Here is a 20,301-nt window from a genome sequence, read left to right as displayed (position 1 = left end):
TCTCTTTGCCACGGGACGGCTGTCCCACATATTCATGTTCCCTATTGTGCACCACATGAGTTTCCTCATCTTGTAAAGCATTGGAAGCATGCATTTCATTGTCCCTGCCTCTTGTGTTAGCATCTCGAACATTCATTGTATGGCTGTCCATAATGTTCTAAGTGTAGAGATAGCTAGTGTTCACGGTGATCGTCTCTCACGATAGAAGTGAAAGAGAACCATATGCTCTGATACGAATGTAACTTGGTTGATCACAATGCTAATCAAATCTTAGTGTATTTAAGTGTATTGAATTGCATTGTGTTCAACCAAGTTACAAACTCCTACATCAAAAGTTACATTCTTGCCTTTAAAAAGAAACCTAATCTTGTTTCCAACCCAATCAATGGCCGGATCTATCTTCTTATGCCAAGGCATACCCAAAATTACATCACAATGTCCAATTTTACCGACAACAAAGTTCTCATGGTCCACGTGGTCCCAATCTATAAACAAAGCTTTCCCGAGATAGGGGTCACTTCCACTGACATTCCCTCGAAGGCAGCACCTATAGAAATAGGAGCTCCGAACGAATCTGGAGAAAGGTTCATAGCTTCAACCACTCGGGGTGGATATAGTGGTGGGTAGAACCACTATCAAAATGGATAAGCACGGGTTGGTTAGCCACTTTGCTCCAAGCCTTGAAAAGTTGCCTTCTCTCTAGCGGTGTATCATCCTGGTGTTGAAGTTCCTTTGGCAATGCATTGGTTTGGGGCTTGGTTTCATGGTTTGGCTTGTCGGAACATTTTACAGCAATGTGTCCCTTCTTCCCACACTGGAAACACTTTCCTTCCGTGACATACTCTTCAAGTTGCTTGCGGGATAACTTCTTTCGAAAAAGTGGAGATTTATCCCCACTCCTATCCTTCTTCTTTGTGGCTCATTCTTTGATTGAGATCCCGCTTTGAACCTCTTCTTTTGGGATGGATCTCGATTGTTGTTCTTTGTTTTGCCCACCATCCAAGGCATGTGCAAGGCCTCTGCTTGTAGAGCTTTGTCTTGTGCTTCCTCCAAGGTTTTTGGTCCAGCTATGTACACTGCTTGCATAAGCTTAGGTTGCAATCCATTTACAAACTTATGCATTTCCATTAGTGGTGGAATGGGAGTATAAGAAGTAAACTTTAATGAGATGGCTGAAAAGTTGTTAATCTAAGTTGCCACATTCTCACCGACTTTTTGCTTTACCTCATCCCATCCTTTCTGCGCATCCGCTTCAAAGTTTGCGGGTAGGAACTTCTTGTTGAGCATGGTCTTGAAATTGGTCCATGTCTTTGGCTAAGTCCCTTCTTGTACCACCTTTAGCCACCAATTCAAGGCGGCATCTTTCAAATGCATACAAACCATACGAAGCTTGGACTTTTCAGAGAAGTCCTCGCCTCCAAAAGCGGCATCGAATTGCTTGACAAATGATAAAGCTTTCTGAGTGTCCTACTTTCTATAAAAAGCATCGAGCGTGACGCTCTTCTCTCCCGGCTTGAAGTCCACTTTGCCGGTTGTTAAAGGCTCCTTTGCCTTCTTTTCCCTTACTTGACCCGAAGATGCTGCATCCAAGAGAACTATCCTAGGGATAGCCTCCCTATCTCCTCCACGAGAAGCGAGACGGGTAGCTTTAGATTTTTTTGCTATAGAGACTCCTTTGGCCCGAAGATAAGCTTTAGCCATAGTCACATGGGACAGGGAACAAGGACGGGGAATGGCAAAAGACAGGGAACAGGGACGGGGGAACAGGAACGGCATATGGAATATGCAATTCATTGACTACAAAGCACACTAAATAAAAGAACATTTATGTTTTTACACTTTGAACTTTCAAGGCATCACTTTAAAGTTTAAAGTTTTGAGTTACTTAGTAAATGTACAATACGTGGCGCAAACACCAAATAGGCACTAAACACCGGCAAATCAATATATAAGCATGGAATGATGATCACTATCAAATAACAAAAGACTAGTGTCTACAATGCACATAAGGTGCCGAGTCAAGACTCAAAAGTCAAAACAATGAAACATAGCTAAATGACAATCATAGAGCCTACAATGCTCAATCGCAGGGTGGAGCGTGAGAAGTACTAGCGTCATGATCATGGCTGCCTACATGACCAGTCTGAAAGGTAGAGGCATGGTCCTCTGGGCTCTGTTGTGTCGCCACCTACTCATTTCCCTCCTCCTGCTCTATCTCCCACTAGGCAAAGGGATCTGCCTTTACAGTCGCACCCTTGCAAAGCATTCACAAGTTTGCGCTTACAAAGACAAGATCATTGGCCTTTTCTACATCAATCCTCTTCTTTGATGCAATATGACTGTAAGAACTCCAAAGCTGCTCCAAACAAGAGGAGCTTACAGCTTAGCTGAGAATGAGGATAGCCAAGTGTTGCAGCTCAGGCCCATCTTAACCATAGTCTTCCCACCACAAAGTAGCCCCAACCTTCAACCTATCCTCCTGTGCATCCACACAACCAAAAGCACCACGAAAGGATCTGTATGCAGCAAGCTGGTCTCTAATTTTGCGCCTAATGCCTCCATCCGGCACTAGACAATCCAAGATGCGCCTCCAGCCATCACTGACCTCTCTGTCACTCTCCCCGTCCCACATGATATTGTATCCCCTCACTGTACTCCACTCACCTCCATAGCGTACCCCCCCCTCACTATATTCACACCCTATAAGGGTTTCTGTTTACCTTCCAGTTCCAGTTTCATTTTCTAGGTGCCAGTAGTATCATCTTTATTTTTCATTTTTTATCCAGACATTGTATCAGATCCACCATGATGTAACTTTTTGGTCTCATAGGTCATTATGGCCTTTTGAAGACGTTAATATAACATTTCATTTCATTTTCATTTCTTGTCCATTACCCTGAAACTCAGGGTCCACCATATATGCAACTGCATGCAAGGGAGAGACATAGGAGTTACATCTCGTCGTTGATGAAGAGTTGCCTCAATGCACCACTACACTCCCTCAAGCGGGCCAGCATCAAGAAGTTGAAGGAAAATTGGGTGTCTTGAGTATTTGAGAAGTGAGAGCCTTGATTTCTTGGAGAACTCATGGCGGAGGAACTGATGGTTCAAGACAAAAGTTACCATTTGATTGGCCTCCTGAATGATAAGCTCAATTCATGACATCTTTTCAATATCCTTTAAAAGATTGTTCAAACATACAATATGACAGAGTCATGTGTGGATACATGCCCTCAATAATAGCTCCAGCTGCCCTGTTTGCAGCCTCGCCATCTGCAACAAAACCCACCACACCTTCCAGGCCCACGAGCTCAATGCCACTTGCCCACTCCGCTGCAAGCATGTCTGCGCTCCTCTCTATCCCTAAGGCATCATGTGAAGCAATAAAGTACATCTCGCCACGGGAATATGCAACGAGGCCATGGATGGACCGCTTTCGTGTGTCACTCCATCCACCCCCAATGAGTGACAATCCATTCTTTGCCCATAGCCGCTTTGTGTTCTCTGCAACTTGCTCGACAAGGTGCTTCTCCTTGTCGAGCAATGTCGTGCACAAAGACTCCGATGATTGTTGGGGGGGGGGGGGGGTAGTTTGGACCATACTCCCCAATCCTCTTCACCACAGCCTTGAAGTACTCGGATCTAATCACAAAAAGAAACAAGTAAACTTTCAAGAATGAAACTTAGAAAATTCATGTCAAGAGGGAAGAGTCAATATGGTCATGCAAGAAGAAGCGAGCCACAGCAGTATCAACCTCTTCCTTCTTCTTAGTATCCCAACTTCCCTCAAGTGTACTCTTTCGCCGCGCGGGTGTGGGCATCGTAAAGGAACCTGCACCATGTGGCCGTGGTGTAGATGTGGTAGATGCACCCCCTGACCCTGAAACAGACCCCTCGGGCGGTGTCACAAATGCTGCAGGATCCACAGCCACACATGCCGGCCTTGCAGCCCTCAAAGCCTCATGCCCGGCAATGCGCTCAAGAAGCTCCCTTCTCTTCTCCGATGTGATTCCCGTGCAAAATCGAACCTCGTGCTCGGACTCATGCATAAGATGGGCTCTCACTTTGTCTGACCCACTCGTCCGTCTATAGGGGCAAAGCTTACAAGACCACGGGCGTGAACCTCCTCCACTTCCAGGGCGCTTTGCAATAACCTCTTCCCACCATGACCAACTGTCGGTTCTTCTAGCACCACCACGACGTGCAGAGCCGAAGGCTGCTTGTGAAGAAGATGCCATGAGAGAGGGTGAAAGTTGAGAGAGAGAGAGAGAGAGAGAGAGAGAGAGAGAGAGAGAGAGAAAGAAAGATTTTATTAACGTCTTCCAAAAGACCGAACTCGGCCTATGAGACAAATCAGTGTACCTGTGTGGGGTATCCTCTGTCATCCCAACAAAATGAAAAAGTACTGAACTAAAAAGCTGAATCTGGGTGTGCAATAAGTACAATAAGTGGGGGAGGTGATGGAGCTCTACTACTAGGAGAATGCAAAGCTATATGCATGGAGTATACAATCATGATATGCAACCTAGCTAGCTCCATCCTGTACCATACTAGGGGTATAGAATGGTATACATCAATGAAGGGAGAGAGAGAGAGAGCTGAAGCGGCAACTTGCAACTTGCAAGCCGCTTGAGAGAGAGAGAGAGAGAGAGAGAGAGAGAGAGAGAGAGAGAGAGCTTGTTGCTTAAGCCTTATAGTAGGCGGCTAGCCAAGAGTGAGAGAGTGGGAGAGAGAGAGAGAGAGAGAGCTTAAGCCTAATAGGCGGCTAGCCACACTACACAGCCCCCACAGCAGGCCACAGTCCACGCCAATGGGTAGTGCCAACGGCAGAAAACAGGCACAGCCAGCAAACGGGAGAAAACAGGCAAAAGCAACGGCGAAAAACAGTGGAAAAAACGGCGAAAAAATGTAGCCAAAAAAAATGGTTGGGCATCCCGACGTTCCGTTCCAGACCCATCCCCAGGTTTCTATACTTCCACTAGTCAAACTATGCATTGCGTGCCCTTGCCAAAAAGACATATTGGGGTTGTTGAAAAATATTTGGAAAACAATATTCATCTATCCCATCCATTTGCACATACTGATATGAACATGCTTGAAGATGTTCTAAAATCATTTTTGCCAAGTCAAGTTTGGTAAGTCATTCCACAATTTTATACATGATGATAGTTTACATCATTTGAAAACTTAGTTGTGAAATGTTCGAGTGGAAAATGTTCAAGGCAAAGGGAGATACAATTTTGCCTACTCCTCAAGGGGAGAGCTCTTCCATATCAAAGATGTCCTCAAATCCCCTACCTTTGAGGAAGAGACTCCAAGGAAGAGAAGAAAAATTATCATTAAAAGTGGAAATGATGAATGTATAACTTTGTCCAAGTATTGGAGCCCCTTGCTATTTCAAGCACAATTAAATCCAGTGTAAGTCTAAGGTTGCTCCGAATGATCTATTTCCCTAGTTAGGATCTTGTAAGAGATGGAACTTCGATGGCAAATTTTGGCTTGTAAAACTTCTACTCTCTATGTAATACGATACCAATAAATGATAATTTTGTTTTTTTTACCAATTATGGAGTCAAGTGTCATTTTGCCATAATTTTTGTTTTTAGTTTTTCCAACTTTCATTTAATGTCAAAATTTTGGATTATCAAGCGAGGGAGATTGTCAAGTATTGTAGAATCGACTTTTTTCAACCAAAAAAATGTGGGCCTGAAGGGTGCGAAAATACCCTGTGCAAGGTGCCCGATTTGAGCATTTTCACACCCTAGTGGCCCGTATGAAACGGCTCCTAAAATTAGGGTTTCTTGCAATGATGACGTAGTTTTGAGCTCTATATAAGAAGATTTTCATCTTTTGGCCATTTCACACATTTGAGAGCATACATCCTCTTTAAGCCTTTCATACATTCGAGGCCATAGTGCGCACTAAGCAAGCAGTGAAGAAACTCAAAAAAGAGAAGATAAGGAGGAGGGAAGCATGACATCGCGGAGGAATTTAATGCCTCCAAAAGCAAAAAGAAAAGGAGGCTTGTCGATTATGGCAACACCAACAACAGCAAAGTGACAGCACGCATAGGAGTGACTTCGATTTGGAGAGCGTTTCGAGTACTGCAAGCAAGATATTCTTCGTCTTGGAGAAACTGTCTGAACCGCTGAAAATCTTGGTACTCTCCTGATGATATGACCGTGGTCTCATGAGTCACTATGGATCGTCGGCCTTGGTTCCCAACTTGGGAGTCCTGGATCAGCCTCATAATTGTTCCCTTCATTAAGCCCTTTGTCTCCCTCTACTCTCGACATGGCTCAGTCACCCCAAGAAAGATTTCCTCAAGAGAAATCCTTGCTCTGACTAGCGAGGCGTGCCGTGACAGATTCAACCACGTTTCCAAGAGATTAAGATAGAGAGTGGGGGGAGAGAGAAGGGTTTGAGGATCTTTGCAGAGTACACACACACTAGTGAGGAACAGGCCCCTGCTTCCTTTCAGGAGTTTATTCAAGAACAATCCACAGGCTTATCAAGCCAGGACCAATACAATCAATGAAGACAATATCAAACAAATATGTTAATGTAGAAATCTAGGTCGGAGTCGATGTCGAGACACAAGATCTCTGATGCCAAGAACACCACAAGGATGACCCACAAGAATTTCTCGCCAGGCTAGTACCAATATCCAGTATCCGAATCAAATCCCAAGTCTAGATGATGTCCAGTGATAAATTCAATGCCCAAGCTGATGTAAAAACTCAAAAAGCTCCTCAAAAAAGTGAACACCAAGATGAATCCACAGATGGTATTGGGGCACTGGCGCCAGGAGGCGGATATAAGGGCGGCTGTCGAGCTGGTCGTCAAAGGGTAGCGCTGGTGCTGCTCGCAGCAGATGGCGCTGGCAGTGTTGCTGCCTTTAGGCGGCGCTAGCAGCACTGGCGCTGCAGGTGTTGCAGGCGACAATGCTGGTCACACAAGTGGAGCAGACGGCTGGGAAGGGCACACAGCCAGCACAGAGCGGCTGAGCAGCAGTGCAGCTACTGGAACAGGTGGCGCAGATGCTAGGCAGGTGGCAAAAATGGGCGGCACAACCGGCTGAGCTGGACGCAGGCCGGTGGATCAACGGCGCAAACCGGCCTGAGCCTGAGCTGGGCGCAGGCCGGCAAATCAATAGCGCAAACCGGCTAAGACAAGTGGCACAGGCGGCAAAGAAAGCTTACCGGCCATGGTGTAAGTAGTCTCTGTTCCCATGCTTTCATCAACCTGTCCAGTGTCCGAGCATGTGTTTCATCATGTGAAAGAGCTAGGAGGGCCAAATAGTTACAGCATCTCTACCTCGCTTGATTTTAGCATGGAGCCCAGTTGAATCTCGGGCTTTTGCCAGCTTCAATTGTGTTGCTGGCTCTTCTCCCCCAATTAGGTTCTCTTCACGTACATATATGTACATATCCTTATAAATGTATTATGTATGTACATACATAGTACATACATACATAATAAGCTAAGCATTGCTTATCATAGCAAAGAATAGGGAAAAAATGGACAGCTGATGATCATACCCTTTCCTTGCCGGTGAAGGCCTGGCCTCCAGCTTGTTCTACCAAGAAAGACATGGGGAAGACTTCATAAAGTACTCTGTTTAAACAAAATCATCAGCAGTCAACTGTAGCATTTAGCTCAAAATAAAGAATTTTCCTCACTTTTATGTTTTATTGAAATTACAAATGATTCTACAAGGCATGCTTACCGCAGTTTTCCATTTGGGCTCTTCTTATCCGCGGGGTATAAAAAAATGCCACCATATAGAAGAGTTCTATGGACATCAGCAACCATACTGCATACCATGATATGACAGTAGCAAACTCGTGTAAAGATGGTGTTAAATTTTACATGAACTTTACAAACTCCAATCTGTGCATTTGAATGAATCCAAAACACATAAAATCTAATTTTCCCATTCTTAAGCTTTCTTAAAAACGAAGTTGATGACACCAATACCAGTGTACTAAATTAAGCAACTTTGAAGGTGATAAGGTGAATAACTAGGTGCAATTTCCAACTAAAGCTCAGAAACTATTCAGTTGGGGACTAGATAAAATGACTTAAATTTTGCCAGGTGCAATATAGTTTTTCATGCCAATAGTTAGCAAATAGCCTGGCAAAGAGGAACCATGCTACCAACTCCAACCATTAACTCTAGATACTAGTGTTAATGTTATACATTTGAGAGTCAATGAATTAAAAAACGGGGAGAAAAACCTTCCAATATATCTAAGAGATTTGGGAGAGGATCCATCGTTCGGGAACTTGCAACTCTCAACATACCTGGGAAAGGTGATAAACAAAGTCAGAATAGCAACTAAGCGCTGTACTTACAGAGGAAAAGAAGCACGTACTTCCTGGTTGGCTCATCCCAATTTTTTGCATTCCCCTCATTCACTGAATATATTTTTCCTTTTTGAGGGATCTGACAAAGAGAAAAAAAAAACACAGGAAAATTGTGAATTAGATCATCACAAGAAATTGATCAATCAACATATCTAGACTGGACCCTAGGACATTTTGTATTTCTCAAGCACACCTAGAAAAAAATTGTCTATACCTTGATACTTGGATGAGTCAGAATAAATTCTCCAAGAGATGGGTCAAGTGTGAATCCATTCACGCCAGTACCAGTACTCAAGACAAGCTGCATTTTAAAAAGAAATCAGCGTTGCAAAATAATGTGTGAACATAACCAAATAGTAAGTTGCACTGACTGCGTTCAGCCTAGAAAGTTCAAAATGATCCTAACTGTGTTCAGCCAACATAACCAAAAAAGGAGAGTTCAAAATGATCATGGTGAGAACCATGGTCATATAAAGCATAGTCACAGGAAACGGGGGAAACGGCGCCCCGAAACGGGGAAACGTCCCCACGTCGAGTTCACTAAAACGGCTAGAAACGGGTAAGAGGTGTTCGTGGTGCCCACGTGGCATATTTTAATTTAAAAAAACGTAGATCAATGCCTTTGCTATGTGCTAACGGGCCACCTTCGTCGTGCGCCCACGTGGCAAATTTTAATTTTAAAAAAAACGATGCTTCACTATGCAGCGGCCCACGTGACATTAAATAAAAAATAAATAAACATTGGCTGGCTGCCCGTTGAGAAAAAATGATTGCCGCCTCTGCCGTTGCTTCCTTGCCCGTTACTTCCTTCCTGTTGCTCTCCTTGCATCTTGTCTCAACACTACACCATATAATCTCTAGTACGAAGCTTGTTTTGTACAGTGTACTTGTCTAATACACAAGACTTTCCTCTGACTGTGACTCGAGTCCCAAAGCTCCAACACGGTCCTCTCTCCCCTTTCTCTCTTTCCCTCCCTTTCTCCCCTTCTGGAGCAAGGCTAAAGTCGAAGCAAGGCACTTCTCAACTTGGTCCTCCACAATCAATAACTTTTAATCAGTAAGTGTTTTTTTTATTTTAAACTTGTAAATGAACCTTGGCTTCTTAATTAAATCGCACCTTTTTTATTGATAAACAAGTCCTTTTTCAATTAATCCCTCTCCTCTTCTTATTGTGTTGTATTCAATAGTTTGCACTAATGGCATTCTATGAGCGGCGGCGTGGTTGTCGTTCATGCGTGGCTGAGCGACAATACATCGAGAGAGCTCATTGTCAATGCCTTTGCCTCTTCGAGAGAGCCTGACATTGCAAGAGGCAATCTCTAAGAGGGCTCGACAATGTCATTGCCCTCCCATGTGGTTTTGGGATAATGAAGATTGCTTGCTATTGCAAATGGTCCCAAGACACACTCGAAGACGAGCCCCCATATGGCGAAACCTACAGCTTGTAGAAGAACCTGCTGTGGTCCTAGTTGATGCTGAGGCATCTACCAATCATGAGGATCAAGACAATAAAGCCCATGTAGAAAGTCACCTGTTGTAACTATTGCTAATGTTGAATGAATAAAGAATTTTATTTTTCTACGAACTTTGTCGGCTCTATTGTGTACTTTCTTTTTTTAGAATCTCCTGGCACCTTGTCCTTATTGAACATTGCAATGACCCTTGTTCCTCGGTCCTTCTTTGAAGTCTTTGCATCCATGGCCTCTATGGATCATTCCACCTCAAAGAAGTCTAAATCTACGAAGTGGTCTTGGTGGGATGAGGTCCTAGTGGAGGGTGCCTACAAAACAGGAGGCGCGAAAAAGTGGACATGCAAATATTGTCTCCTTCACGAAGTCAGGTAGTGCAACTTGTATTCAAGCACACCTACTTCATCAGCATGGACAAGACATTGCATTCTATACCAACATCACTAGTGAAGCACAATAGGAGCTTCGTCAGAAAGACGAAGCAACGCGGGCATCTTCATCGGCTCGGAGAGCAGGGGTGGGAGTAGATCCTTCCACATATGTGGGCACTTCAAGACAAACCTCTGGAACCACCAGGTCTTCATATGGTGGAATGCCTTCATTTTTTGGACCCACTGCAAGTCCATTTGGTGCACCACCACCAACAGTGGGCGTGAGGGGTACTGTTCGATCCAGCCAAAGTACACTTCAGAGTAGATGGGACCCAGAGGAGGAGGAGGAGGTGGATGGTAGTGTTGCACGCTTCTTCTACCATGATGCCATTGCCTTTCAAGTGGCTCGGTCCTTCTACTTCAAGGACATGGTGCGCAAGATTGCAGAGTATGGATCCACCTACACTCCTCATCATCAAAGGCATTGAGAACCACCTTACTAGCGAAGGAGAAAGGCACAGTTGCTGCAGCAACAGAGATTGTTAGGTCCTCTTGGGACAAGAATGGCATCACACTTATTGGAGATGGCTGGAGCGACACTCAGTCCAGATCCATTCATGGTGTCATTTCCTATTCCAGAGGGCGATCTTACTTTATCTCATCGCATGTTGCATCCGAGACAGGGAAAAGTGCAGAAGCACTCTTCCTAGAGTGGTCAGCAGCTATACAAGCGGTGGATGAAGAGAAAGTGATCCACTTTGTAGCTGATGGAGAGAATGTGAACAAGGCAGCCGGCAGATTGTTGTGTGACAGGTTTCCTCATTTCACATTTTCTGTATGCATGGCACACTGCCTCAACAATCTTCTCAAGGACATCGGGAAGTTGGATTAGGTTGCTCCCATCATAGAGCAAGCCACCCAGATTGTATCCTTCATTTACAGGCACACTTTCTTGCTGGCTGAGTTCAAGAAAAAGTCATCTAGAGATTTGGGCAAGTATTCAGACACTTGCTTCGGATACAACTTCCTCATGTTGGGGTCCCTTAACAAGTGTTCTAGTGCCCTAAAGCAATTGATGGTGAGTGATGAGTATGAGAGACATGCATTGTCTGGAACCGGTGTAAGGAAGGCATGTGCGTCAAATATTGGGAACCCTCTTTGGTGGGAGCAGGTGAGATGCATCATAGCTTTGGGGAAGCCGATCATCCACTTGTTGAGGATGACAGATTCACTTCAGCCATGCATTGGAAAGATTTACGAGGGGATGAACAAAAGGGTGGAAAAGTTGGAGCACATTGAGCAAGATGAACAGAAATACTAGGTTTTAAGGAAGCTATGCCAAGATAGATTGGATATGTAATATTCACCCATGCATGCAGCAGGTTTCATGGTTGATCCCCAGTTTCAAGCAGGCAATCAATACACAGATTCAGAGGTGGCAGATGGATGGGACATGACTTGGAGAGACTTGAGCCTGACATTGCAAAGCAGAAAACTATCAAGGATCAACTGGCAGATTACAGGACTTGCAAGAGGACGTTTGGAAGAGCCAATGCTTTGGCAGATCGCTTCACCTGTCACATGCACTCTGCACTCGGTGCATGGTGACAAACTTGCTCATCATCCAACAGTGCAACATTTGTACATTATTAGAACCCAGTAGGATGATATTTGTCGTATGTCGTGACCCCATTGTACATCCTCAGTCCAGGATAAGTCAAGCACGAGCTACGTAGGTCATTCCTCAACCTTAGCGGGTCAATCAGTCAGTCAAGTCCCTTAACCCACTTGGAGAGAATCATTCATACATGTCGAGTCAGTAGAAGCCTTAGGGTTTGCATCAGAAAGTACTCTGCATTTTGCATAATGTGCATTCATATGCCTATGCATCATTTAGAACATCTCAGAAGCCTTAGGAAATTTACTAGGATTTATCTGGTATTTTTTCAATATATTATGGTATTTATTTAGCATTTAATGTCATTTATAAACATAAAGTTTATTAAATAAATGATCAGCCAACTTGACCAGCCCCTATTTAGTATAAATAGGCTTGCATAGGGCTTAGTCTTCCATTCAGTCTTCAGAAAGCTAGGCGCCTTCATCCTCAGCATTAGGAGCATCCCCGCCTTCAGCCTAGACCCAGCCCTTCTAGAGCTTCTACGTTAGCTTCTCAACACTCCTGGAGCTTGTGTTTTGCTTTAGCATCCCCTGCAATTTAACGCAGCACATCAGCAGGCTCATACAGTAGTTCAGCAGCTCATTCAGTCCCTCGCAAACCTATGTGCAGCATACAGTCCATAGGCGCCTGCATTCAGCACCCTTTCAGGCCCCAGTTCAGCAAGTACCTCTGCATTTTGAGCATATATCACAGCCAGCAGCTGTCCGGTCCAGTTCAGCCCTGCATATGCAGTTCTACAGCAGTTCCACCTTGCGTTTCAGCCCTAGAGCAGTGCCTCCGCCTTCTATGCATCATCCATACATGCTACAGTCATCTAGTGAAGGTAACATATCATTCATAAGCATTTTTCAGCATATTTACATAGCTTAGAACAGTCCACCGCAGTCCCTTCTCAACCTCAGGTGTGCAGCCCTTCCTCATGCCCTTGGGAAGAGTGCATAGGCTCGAGATCAGTTTATTGAGGTGTTTCTACAGCCGTGTACAGTTCAGCCAGGCTTCGGATCCTCCAAGATCTTGCGTTTGGCTTATCTACAGTCCACAGTCATACTCTCTAAAGTAATAAAGTAAATACTATCTCGGTAACGGGATAGGGGGCCCTTCATTGGGTAATTTGGGACCCAATCTGGTGTACAGTTCTCATATCTCTCTCTCATATCTCTTTAAAGTTTGAAGTATTAAAGTGGATTGCTAAACTCACGTAACTCAGGATACAAAAGACAGTGTGAGCATTTGTGTGACAGGATCCTTTCAATACAAAGACTTCCGCTGCATATTACATTGGTATCAGATTCAGCTTGTCCACACACACCATATCCTAGCGTGGGGCATCCTTGGATGGTTAGATTGCGTTCCGGCACGACCACCGACTTCAGCATCATGTCTACAGAAGAGAGTACTCATCAGCCGGAAGACGTCTCCCCCAAAGGCGACCATGTTCTTCCGTCTACAGCAGACACCATAGCTCTTCTTAGAACTTAGAACCAGCTGCTCATGGAGCGTCTCCAACTCTTGGAAGCAAGAGCAACACGTCCTCCTCCGCCTCCAGCAGCACCCGACTACATCTCCCTCTTCTTTCAGATGGAACAACAAAGGAGAGAGGATGAGGCCCGAAGGAGAGAAGAACAAGCAGAAGCAGAAGCAAGAAAACAACAAGAAAAGGCAAAAAGACGGGACTATGAGGAAGCCCAACGCAAGATCGACGAAGACCGGCGTCAGGCTGAACTCACTGCTCGAGAACACCAACGTGAGCTTGATCGAGAACATATGTTACTCGAGCACCAACGGGAAAAGGAGGCCATACACTTGAGGTATCAGCATCTCTCCTCAGTATCCCCAGCCATAGGTGTCACCAGCCCGTAGTCCGCAGCAACATCAACCACCGTCATTTGCAGTCAACCAAACTTCAGTAAGTATGATGGTAAGTGTGATCATTCATCAGTTAATCAATTTATTCATCATTTTAATGCTCATTTTCCACTAGCTAGGATCACAAACCCACAAGATATAGTCCACTTAGCGGCTCCCCATCTTACTGGTGAGGCAGTCACTTGGTGGCAGCATTGGTCTAGTATTCATACAGACCAGGCCACAGGTGTCACAGCCTTTGACTGGGACATCTTTGTCCATGACCTAAAGACCAGATTTCTCCCGCCCTAGTACATGACTGGTCTGGCAGATGAGTTCTATGGACTCAGACAGAACGGATCCCAGTGCTTCAGTTTTCCGGAAAGGTTATCACTTTAGCACAGCAGTTAGGGTTATCTGCGCAGGCCAAGATGCAGCAATTCATTCGTGGATTGGATCCTAACATTCGGTTCACAGTTCGTAACTTTGAACCCAGCACATATGACCAGGCTTTGACTCTCGCTCAGAATGAAGAAATGAAGATGAACGGAGGCAAGCCCAAGTAGTCATCACAGTCCAGTACCAAACCCCAAGGGTAATTCGTCTTCTAAAGACACTAAGACAGACAATAGTCCTTGCTCTAGTTCACGGGGTAAGGAATCCAAGCGTAAGAAAACCCCTGAGAAAAAGGCTCAAGCAGGCATTACTGGCGGTTATCTTCCTCCAGAGGAGCAAAGACAGTATCAGTCAGAAAACCGATGTTTTTTCTGTCATACCATCGGGCATGGTAAGAAGGATTGTCCAAAAAGACAAGCGGAGCAAGCCTCCAAAGAGCCTTCTGCCACATTATCCCACGCTCCTCCAGACCCGCCTGCTACCACAAATGCAGTTCAGATCTTACCTTCTATGCATTCCATGCCATCCATGGTACTTGATGCTAAGCAAGAGGGGTGAGGCAACAACCACACAGAAGAGCTTGATCCGAGCTTATGGCTCTGCCAAGGGCCGATAGTTCATAATCCTATTTGACATAGGCAGTTATGAGGACGCCATCTCTCCCCAGTTGGCTACCAACATGAGCTGTACCTTAGTGCAATATCATTTGGAGGTAGACGGGTTTACACCTGGTCTTCGCACCCACATATCTCAAAGGGCACAACAGTTTTCTTTTCAAGTTCAAAAGGCCTCATTCTAGCGAGATTTCATTGTCTCTCCTCTTTTGGGATGTGACAGGATCTTAGGAATCCAGTGGTTTTGTCAGTATGAACCTATTCCCAATTAGGGACAGGACACCTTTATTATCTCTAAAGGTTTGCCTGAGCCTGTCATGATTCGGGGAGATAGGAGCATTCTTGGCATTCCTATGATTTCTCATCTCCAAGCCCGACGAGCTATGTGCAAGGGAGCAGCAGAAGGAGCATTGATTTATGCTCAGACAGCTTCTATCTCATCAATAACCGCTGTCTCATCTTCTTCAGTCCCTTAGTTGGCAGATCTCCTTTCTCATTCAGACATTTTTAAGGATGATCTCCCACTCAGTATCCCACAGTTAGCAGAACCTCCTAGCAAGTTTCCCTCTTGTCTTTCCAAGACTTTCAAGGGCAAGCTAGAACAACAGTCAATTCTCAAACATTTGAAACTTGTTCCTTATGGACACGTTTTCACAGTCACCACAAACAACCAAGCACTTAAGTGGCTCCCGATGACGCCAAGTGCCCAGTGGAGTGCTCAGCACACTAGACAGGGTCAGCTCTTCCAACAAGTTGCAGGAATGATTAAGTACATCCCTGGTCAGCATAACCCAATAGCAGATGTTCTTAGTAGAAAGACCAGCATCCAGACCAGTCAGGAGTCTACCATTCTCAACATCTCTGGAAAAGACTTAAATAACATAGAAGATCAGTATGTCGATTCCGCAGAGTTTGGTACTCAACCCAATTTGGCCCTCAATTTTGAGCCTGGCCATTATTCAATTGACAGACATGCAAGTAAGTTTAGACAAGATATCCACTTCAAGGAAAGGGATTGGGTCTATTAACGTATTATGAAACAAAGATTGAAACAAGTGGACAAACGTTGTCCTAAGCTTTCATTCCATAGTTTTGGCCCTTTTCCAATCGTCAAAATGTTAAGTGATGTCTCCATGAAGTTAAAGTTGCCTACCAATTGGACAATGCATGATGTTTTCCATGTTTCTTGGCTAAAACCATATGTTGGTCGAGAAATATTTGATATTTCAGATGAACAACAGCCAGACGTAGTAGACGAAGCAGAAGTTATTGAGCCCGAACAGATCCTTCTTCAACAATGGAAGCATGGTTTCGATCGACGGATACGTCAGTTCTATACGAAATTACGAGATCGAGGTACCCACGAAGCTGTATGGCTAGACGAGAAGTTCTTCCAGGAGTATCCCCAGTTGTAGTCAGTCAAGTCTCTTAACCCACTTGGAGAGAATCATTCATACATGTTGAGTCAGTAGAAGCCTTAGGGTTTGCATCAAAAAGCACTCTACATTTTGCATAATGTGCATTCATATGCATGTGCATCATTTAGAACATCTCAGAAGCCTTAGGAAATTTACTATGATTTATCTGGTATTTTTCCAATATTTTATGGTATTTATTTAGCATTTAATGTCATTTATAAACATAAAGTTTATTAAATAAATGACCAGCCAACTTGACCAGCCCCTATTTAGTATAAATAGGCTTGCATAGGGCTTAGTCTTCCATTCAATCTTCAGAAAGCTAGGCGCCTTCATCCTCAGCATTAGGAGCATCCCCGCCTTCAGCCTAGACTAATCCAGCCCTTCTGGAGCTTCTGCGTTAGCTTCTCAACACTCTTGGAGCTTGCATTTTGCTTCAGCATCCCCTACAGTTTATCGCATCACATCAGCAGGCTCATACAGTAGTTCAGCAGCTCATTCAGATACGTATTGAAAGTACCAAACGGATGAGTACGAGTACGGAATGCAACCATGCTCTAGGATGAATTGGGGGACCATTTAAGCATTCCTCCAAGACTTGGTAGAGTCAGTGGAGCCTGTGTGGCTCTCACGTATCCGTTGGTGGTGTGCCTCCACTTCTTGATAGTCCACTAAATGCTCCGGGATGGTTCCTTCCATTGTCGGTCTTACAGTGTCACAGTGTGACGATGTGACACCCAAAGATGGTCCAGCCCTGTACAGTGTGGGTACCCTTGGTGCCTACAGACTTCAAAGAGTTTCCATAGGCGCCTGCATTCAGCACCCTTTCAGCCCCAGTTCAGCAAGTACCTCTGCGTTTTGAGCATATATCACAGCCAACAGCTGTCCAGTCCAGTCCAGCCCTGCGTTTGCAGTTCTACAGCAGTTCCACCTTGCGTTTCAGCCCTACAGCAGTGCCTCCGCCTTCTGTGCATCATCCATACACGCTACAGTCATCTGGTGATGGTAACATATCATTCATAAGCATTTTTCAGCATATTTACATAGCTTAGAACAGTCCACCGTAGTCCCTTTTGCGAGAGATGCACATCGTCTGAGCCCAAATCATCATAATCTAGAAAGTCGTTGGAGTCGCTATACCCTGCTTCGCCCAAAGTAACTATCGGCGTAGGCGGTAAACTAGCATGCTTCTCTGCCTCTGAACTCTTCTCATCCTCCTCTAACCAATGCTTCCAAGATTGGGGGTTCTCATTTCGCTCAAGGAGACACAAATTGGCACTCACAAAAATTCGATCATTGGTCTTTTGAGTGCCAAGCCGGTTTCTCTTCTTTGAAGCGATATGCCTAAATGAGCTCCATAGTTGCTCCAAACAAGGCGAACTGACCGCCTGGCTCAAAATCTTGATGGCCAATTGTTGCAACTCTAAAGTGTCTACCCCATAGTCCTCCCACCAAACACATGGATCAGTGGTGATGTAATATGCAGCGGAAGTCTTTGTATTGGAAGGATCCTGTCACACAAATGCTCACACAGTCTTCTGTATCCTAAGTTTCGTGAGTTTAGCAATCCACTTTAATAAAAGAGATATGAGAACTGTACACTAGATTGGGTCCCAAATTACCAACACTGAAGGGCCCCCTATCCCGTTACCGAGATAGTATTTGCTTTATTACTTTAGAGAGAATGACTGTGGACTGTAGATAAGCCAAACGCAAGATCTAGGAGGTTCAAAAGCCTGTCTGAACTGTACACGGCTATAGAAACACCTCAATGAACTGATCTTGAGCCTATGCACTCTTCCTAAGGGCATGAGGAAGGGCTGCACACCTGAGGAGTTTGAGCCTACTCATAAGTTCCAAACTTAACTGATGTATTTGCATTGTACTTTCTATTCTTAATTCAACAAGAAATTGACTTCATCTTGAGAAAGTCTCGCTGTTGAGTTTGTAATTACTAGTTTTTGGTTCTATAGTTTAATTTATTAAGTATATGTGCCGTTTCCTAGCTGTTCCCGTTTCCCACAGTTGCCGTTTCCGTTTCCGAGGGGGGTGCCGTTTCTGTTTCCGTTTCCCGTTTCTGGTGACTATGATATAAAGAAACGAGTAAAGTTCTCACCATGGCCATATAAGAAACCAGTAAAGCGGGGAAAAGAAGAAACATCATCACCATCAGCATCATGAAACAATTACACTCAACGTGTGAAGAAAAGGTTGTAAGAAATTACAACTTGTAAGTTAACATGAATAGCAAGACCTTCACAGAGAACAAGATCTAGCAAGATAGAATAGTCTGAACTACTATAGCAAACTGAGATTACAATTGATGGCAACTGCCTTCCACCCCATGTGCTCTTGCCAGGGAGCTTAGATGGAGATCTGGAAAGACATTGAGATGGAGGTTGTATGCATTAGGAAAGAAGAGTGTACACAGCAGTGAAATTAGATCTCAAAACTGATTATTTGAACATGAACACTAGTGGACTGCAGGCTTTTCATGCCCTCAAGCAAGCTTTGGCTGATGCCGCTCTGTCTAGCGATTGTCTCCTGGGATGAACTGCTTCAGGTGATCACCAACACGAGTAGCATTGCTTGGGGTTGTTTTGCAACAGAACCGTTATCCAATTGTTTACATGTCTCTCGTAAGCTCAACTCTGCAGAAAACAATTACTCAGTCTATAACCAGAGCGTCTAGTGGTGATCTAGGCCTTGAATCGTGGAAGCGCCCAGTGCACATTGGAGTGGTGACCATCACAATCCACTTGAACCAGATTTTCTAGCAGTATGGTGGGATGGGCAGTTTCGACTCTCCAGAACACACTAATCGAGCTCGATGACAAGAAGCACAATTGCACGGATTCCGGAAAATTCAGCATGCAATGGACCCAAGTCTTGGTCCATGGGACCATGCTATTTCTTGATGTGAGATAACTAGCTTTTTTACCAAGTCCGCCTATATGTCTTAAAGAACATGAGGGCAACACGACGCCCACGACGCCATTGTTGGCAGTCATTGGGGCATGAACTCCACTTTGCACAACTTCGAGACGAATTTCTATTGGCCAAGGATTGGGCAAGATGTGTTCACCTCACTTCCGATTGTTAGAAGGTAAATGTTATGTACCTCATGCTAACTCGGGGGTTAGATTGTTAACCTGGGGGTTAGGTTGGCTAATCTGTGGGATAGGAATCCCAAAAGATTAGTAAAAGAAGGTATAGGGCTAAGTCTTATAAAGTGACTTAACCACATCGCTTTTATTGGTATATCTTTCATTGGAAAGTGACTTATAAGTTAATAATCCCATAGCTTTTATAGGTATAACTTTTATTGAAAAAAGCTATATAAGAGAGTGTTATGTGATGAGGGGATTGTTTGATTGTATTGTCATATGACAAGTCTATGTCAAGACCATAAGAGGAAATCCACTCCCGATTGTCCATCCTGGATGTGCAGACGGTCCATCGAAGGCTACTTACATGACGGTATGGGTGTAGCCACTATGAGTGCCCACATTGGACTCTTCCGGCTGCAATCCCGAACCTAGATCACCACACTGGACCATCCAAGGTGCCACACTAGATCACCCTGACGCTGGACTGTCCCACTGGACCATCCTTGAGCATTCGGTGCACTATCCAAAAACAGAAGCACACCACCAACATATATATGAGAGGTGCATGCACCCGCATTGAAGGCACCGCACTGTCACTCCGATGGCACCTACCAGAGAGAGGAGATTTCCACCGAAATCCTGTCACTCTGATGGGCACCTACCAGAGATAAGAGATGCCACCGACTCCACCACAACTTGTAGGAATCATTTAAATGGCCCTCAGCTCATCCTTAAGCATCCTTAACCTTCCCATCTAGTCATGTTCATTGAGTCTTGACTCATCAAGGCTGTAGTCACTTGTTATTCCGTCTGTGTGTTGTTCTACTCATTGTGACCATAGCTCGGTGTGCACAGTACAATGAAGGACATGTAACAACGTCTTGAGAGCAAAGAAAGTGTTGTTTACAGTATCCTTGTCATTGTTGTAAATGTGTTATACTCGTATTCTAATCTATCTATTCACATTAGCACTATGCTGTGAGTATTGACGACTCCGGACATACTAGCCAGAGGAGAACCACCACTT

General features: G+C 44.5%; 1 protein-coding gene across 1 annotated transcript in view; it reads right to left on the bottom strand.

The window, feature by feature from the left end:
• FBP (Inositol monophosphatase family protein) overlaps positions 1 to 20,301 on the bottom strand; it is a 71,133-nt gene that overhangs the window by 28,080 nt on the left and 22,752 nt on the right. The window contains exons 7-11 of the mRNA XM_086785857.1: positions 8,585 to 8,671; positions 8,379 to 8,449; positions 8,242 to 8,307; positions 7,730 to 7,816; positions 7,542 to 7,617 (exon numbers count right to left, since the gene is read on the bottom strand). Of these exons, the coding sequence (XP_086641983.1) occupies positions 7,542 to 7,617; positions 7,730 to 7,816; positions 8,242 to 8,307; positions 8,379 to 8,449; positions 8,585 to 8,671 (387 nt within the window). The remainder of the gene's footprint in view (positions 1 to 7,541; positions 7,618 to 7,729; positions 7,817 to 8,241; positions 8,308 to 8,378; positions 8,450 to 8,584; positions 8,672 to 20,301) is intronic.

Source organism: Cibotium barometz, chromosome 48 (genome assembly GCF_041138505.1).
Source record: "Cibotium barometz isolate CiBa-2024 chromosome 48, ASM4113850v1, whole genome shotgun sequence".
In the NCBI taxonomy this organism is placed as follows: Eukaryota; Viridiplantae; Streptophyta; class Polypodiopsida; order Cyatheales; family Cibotiaceae; genus Cibotium; species Cibotium barometz.
This window is presented reverse-complemented; position numbering and strand designations above follow the sequence as displayed.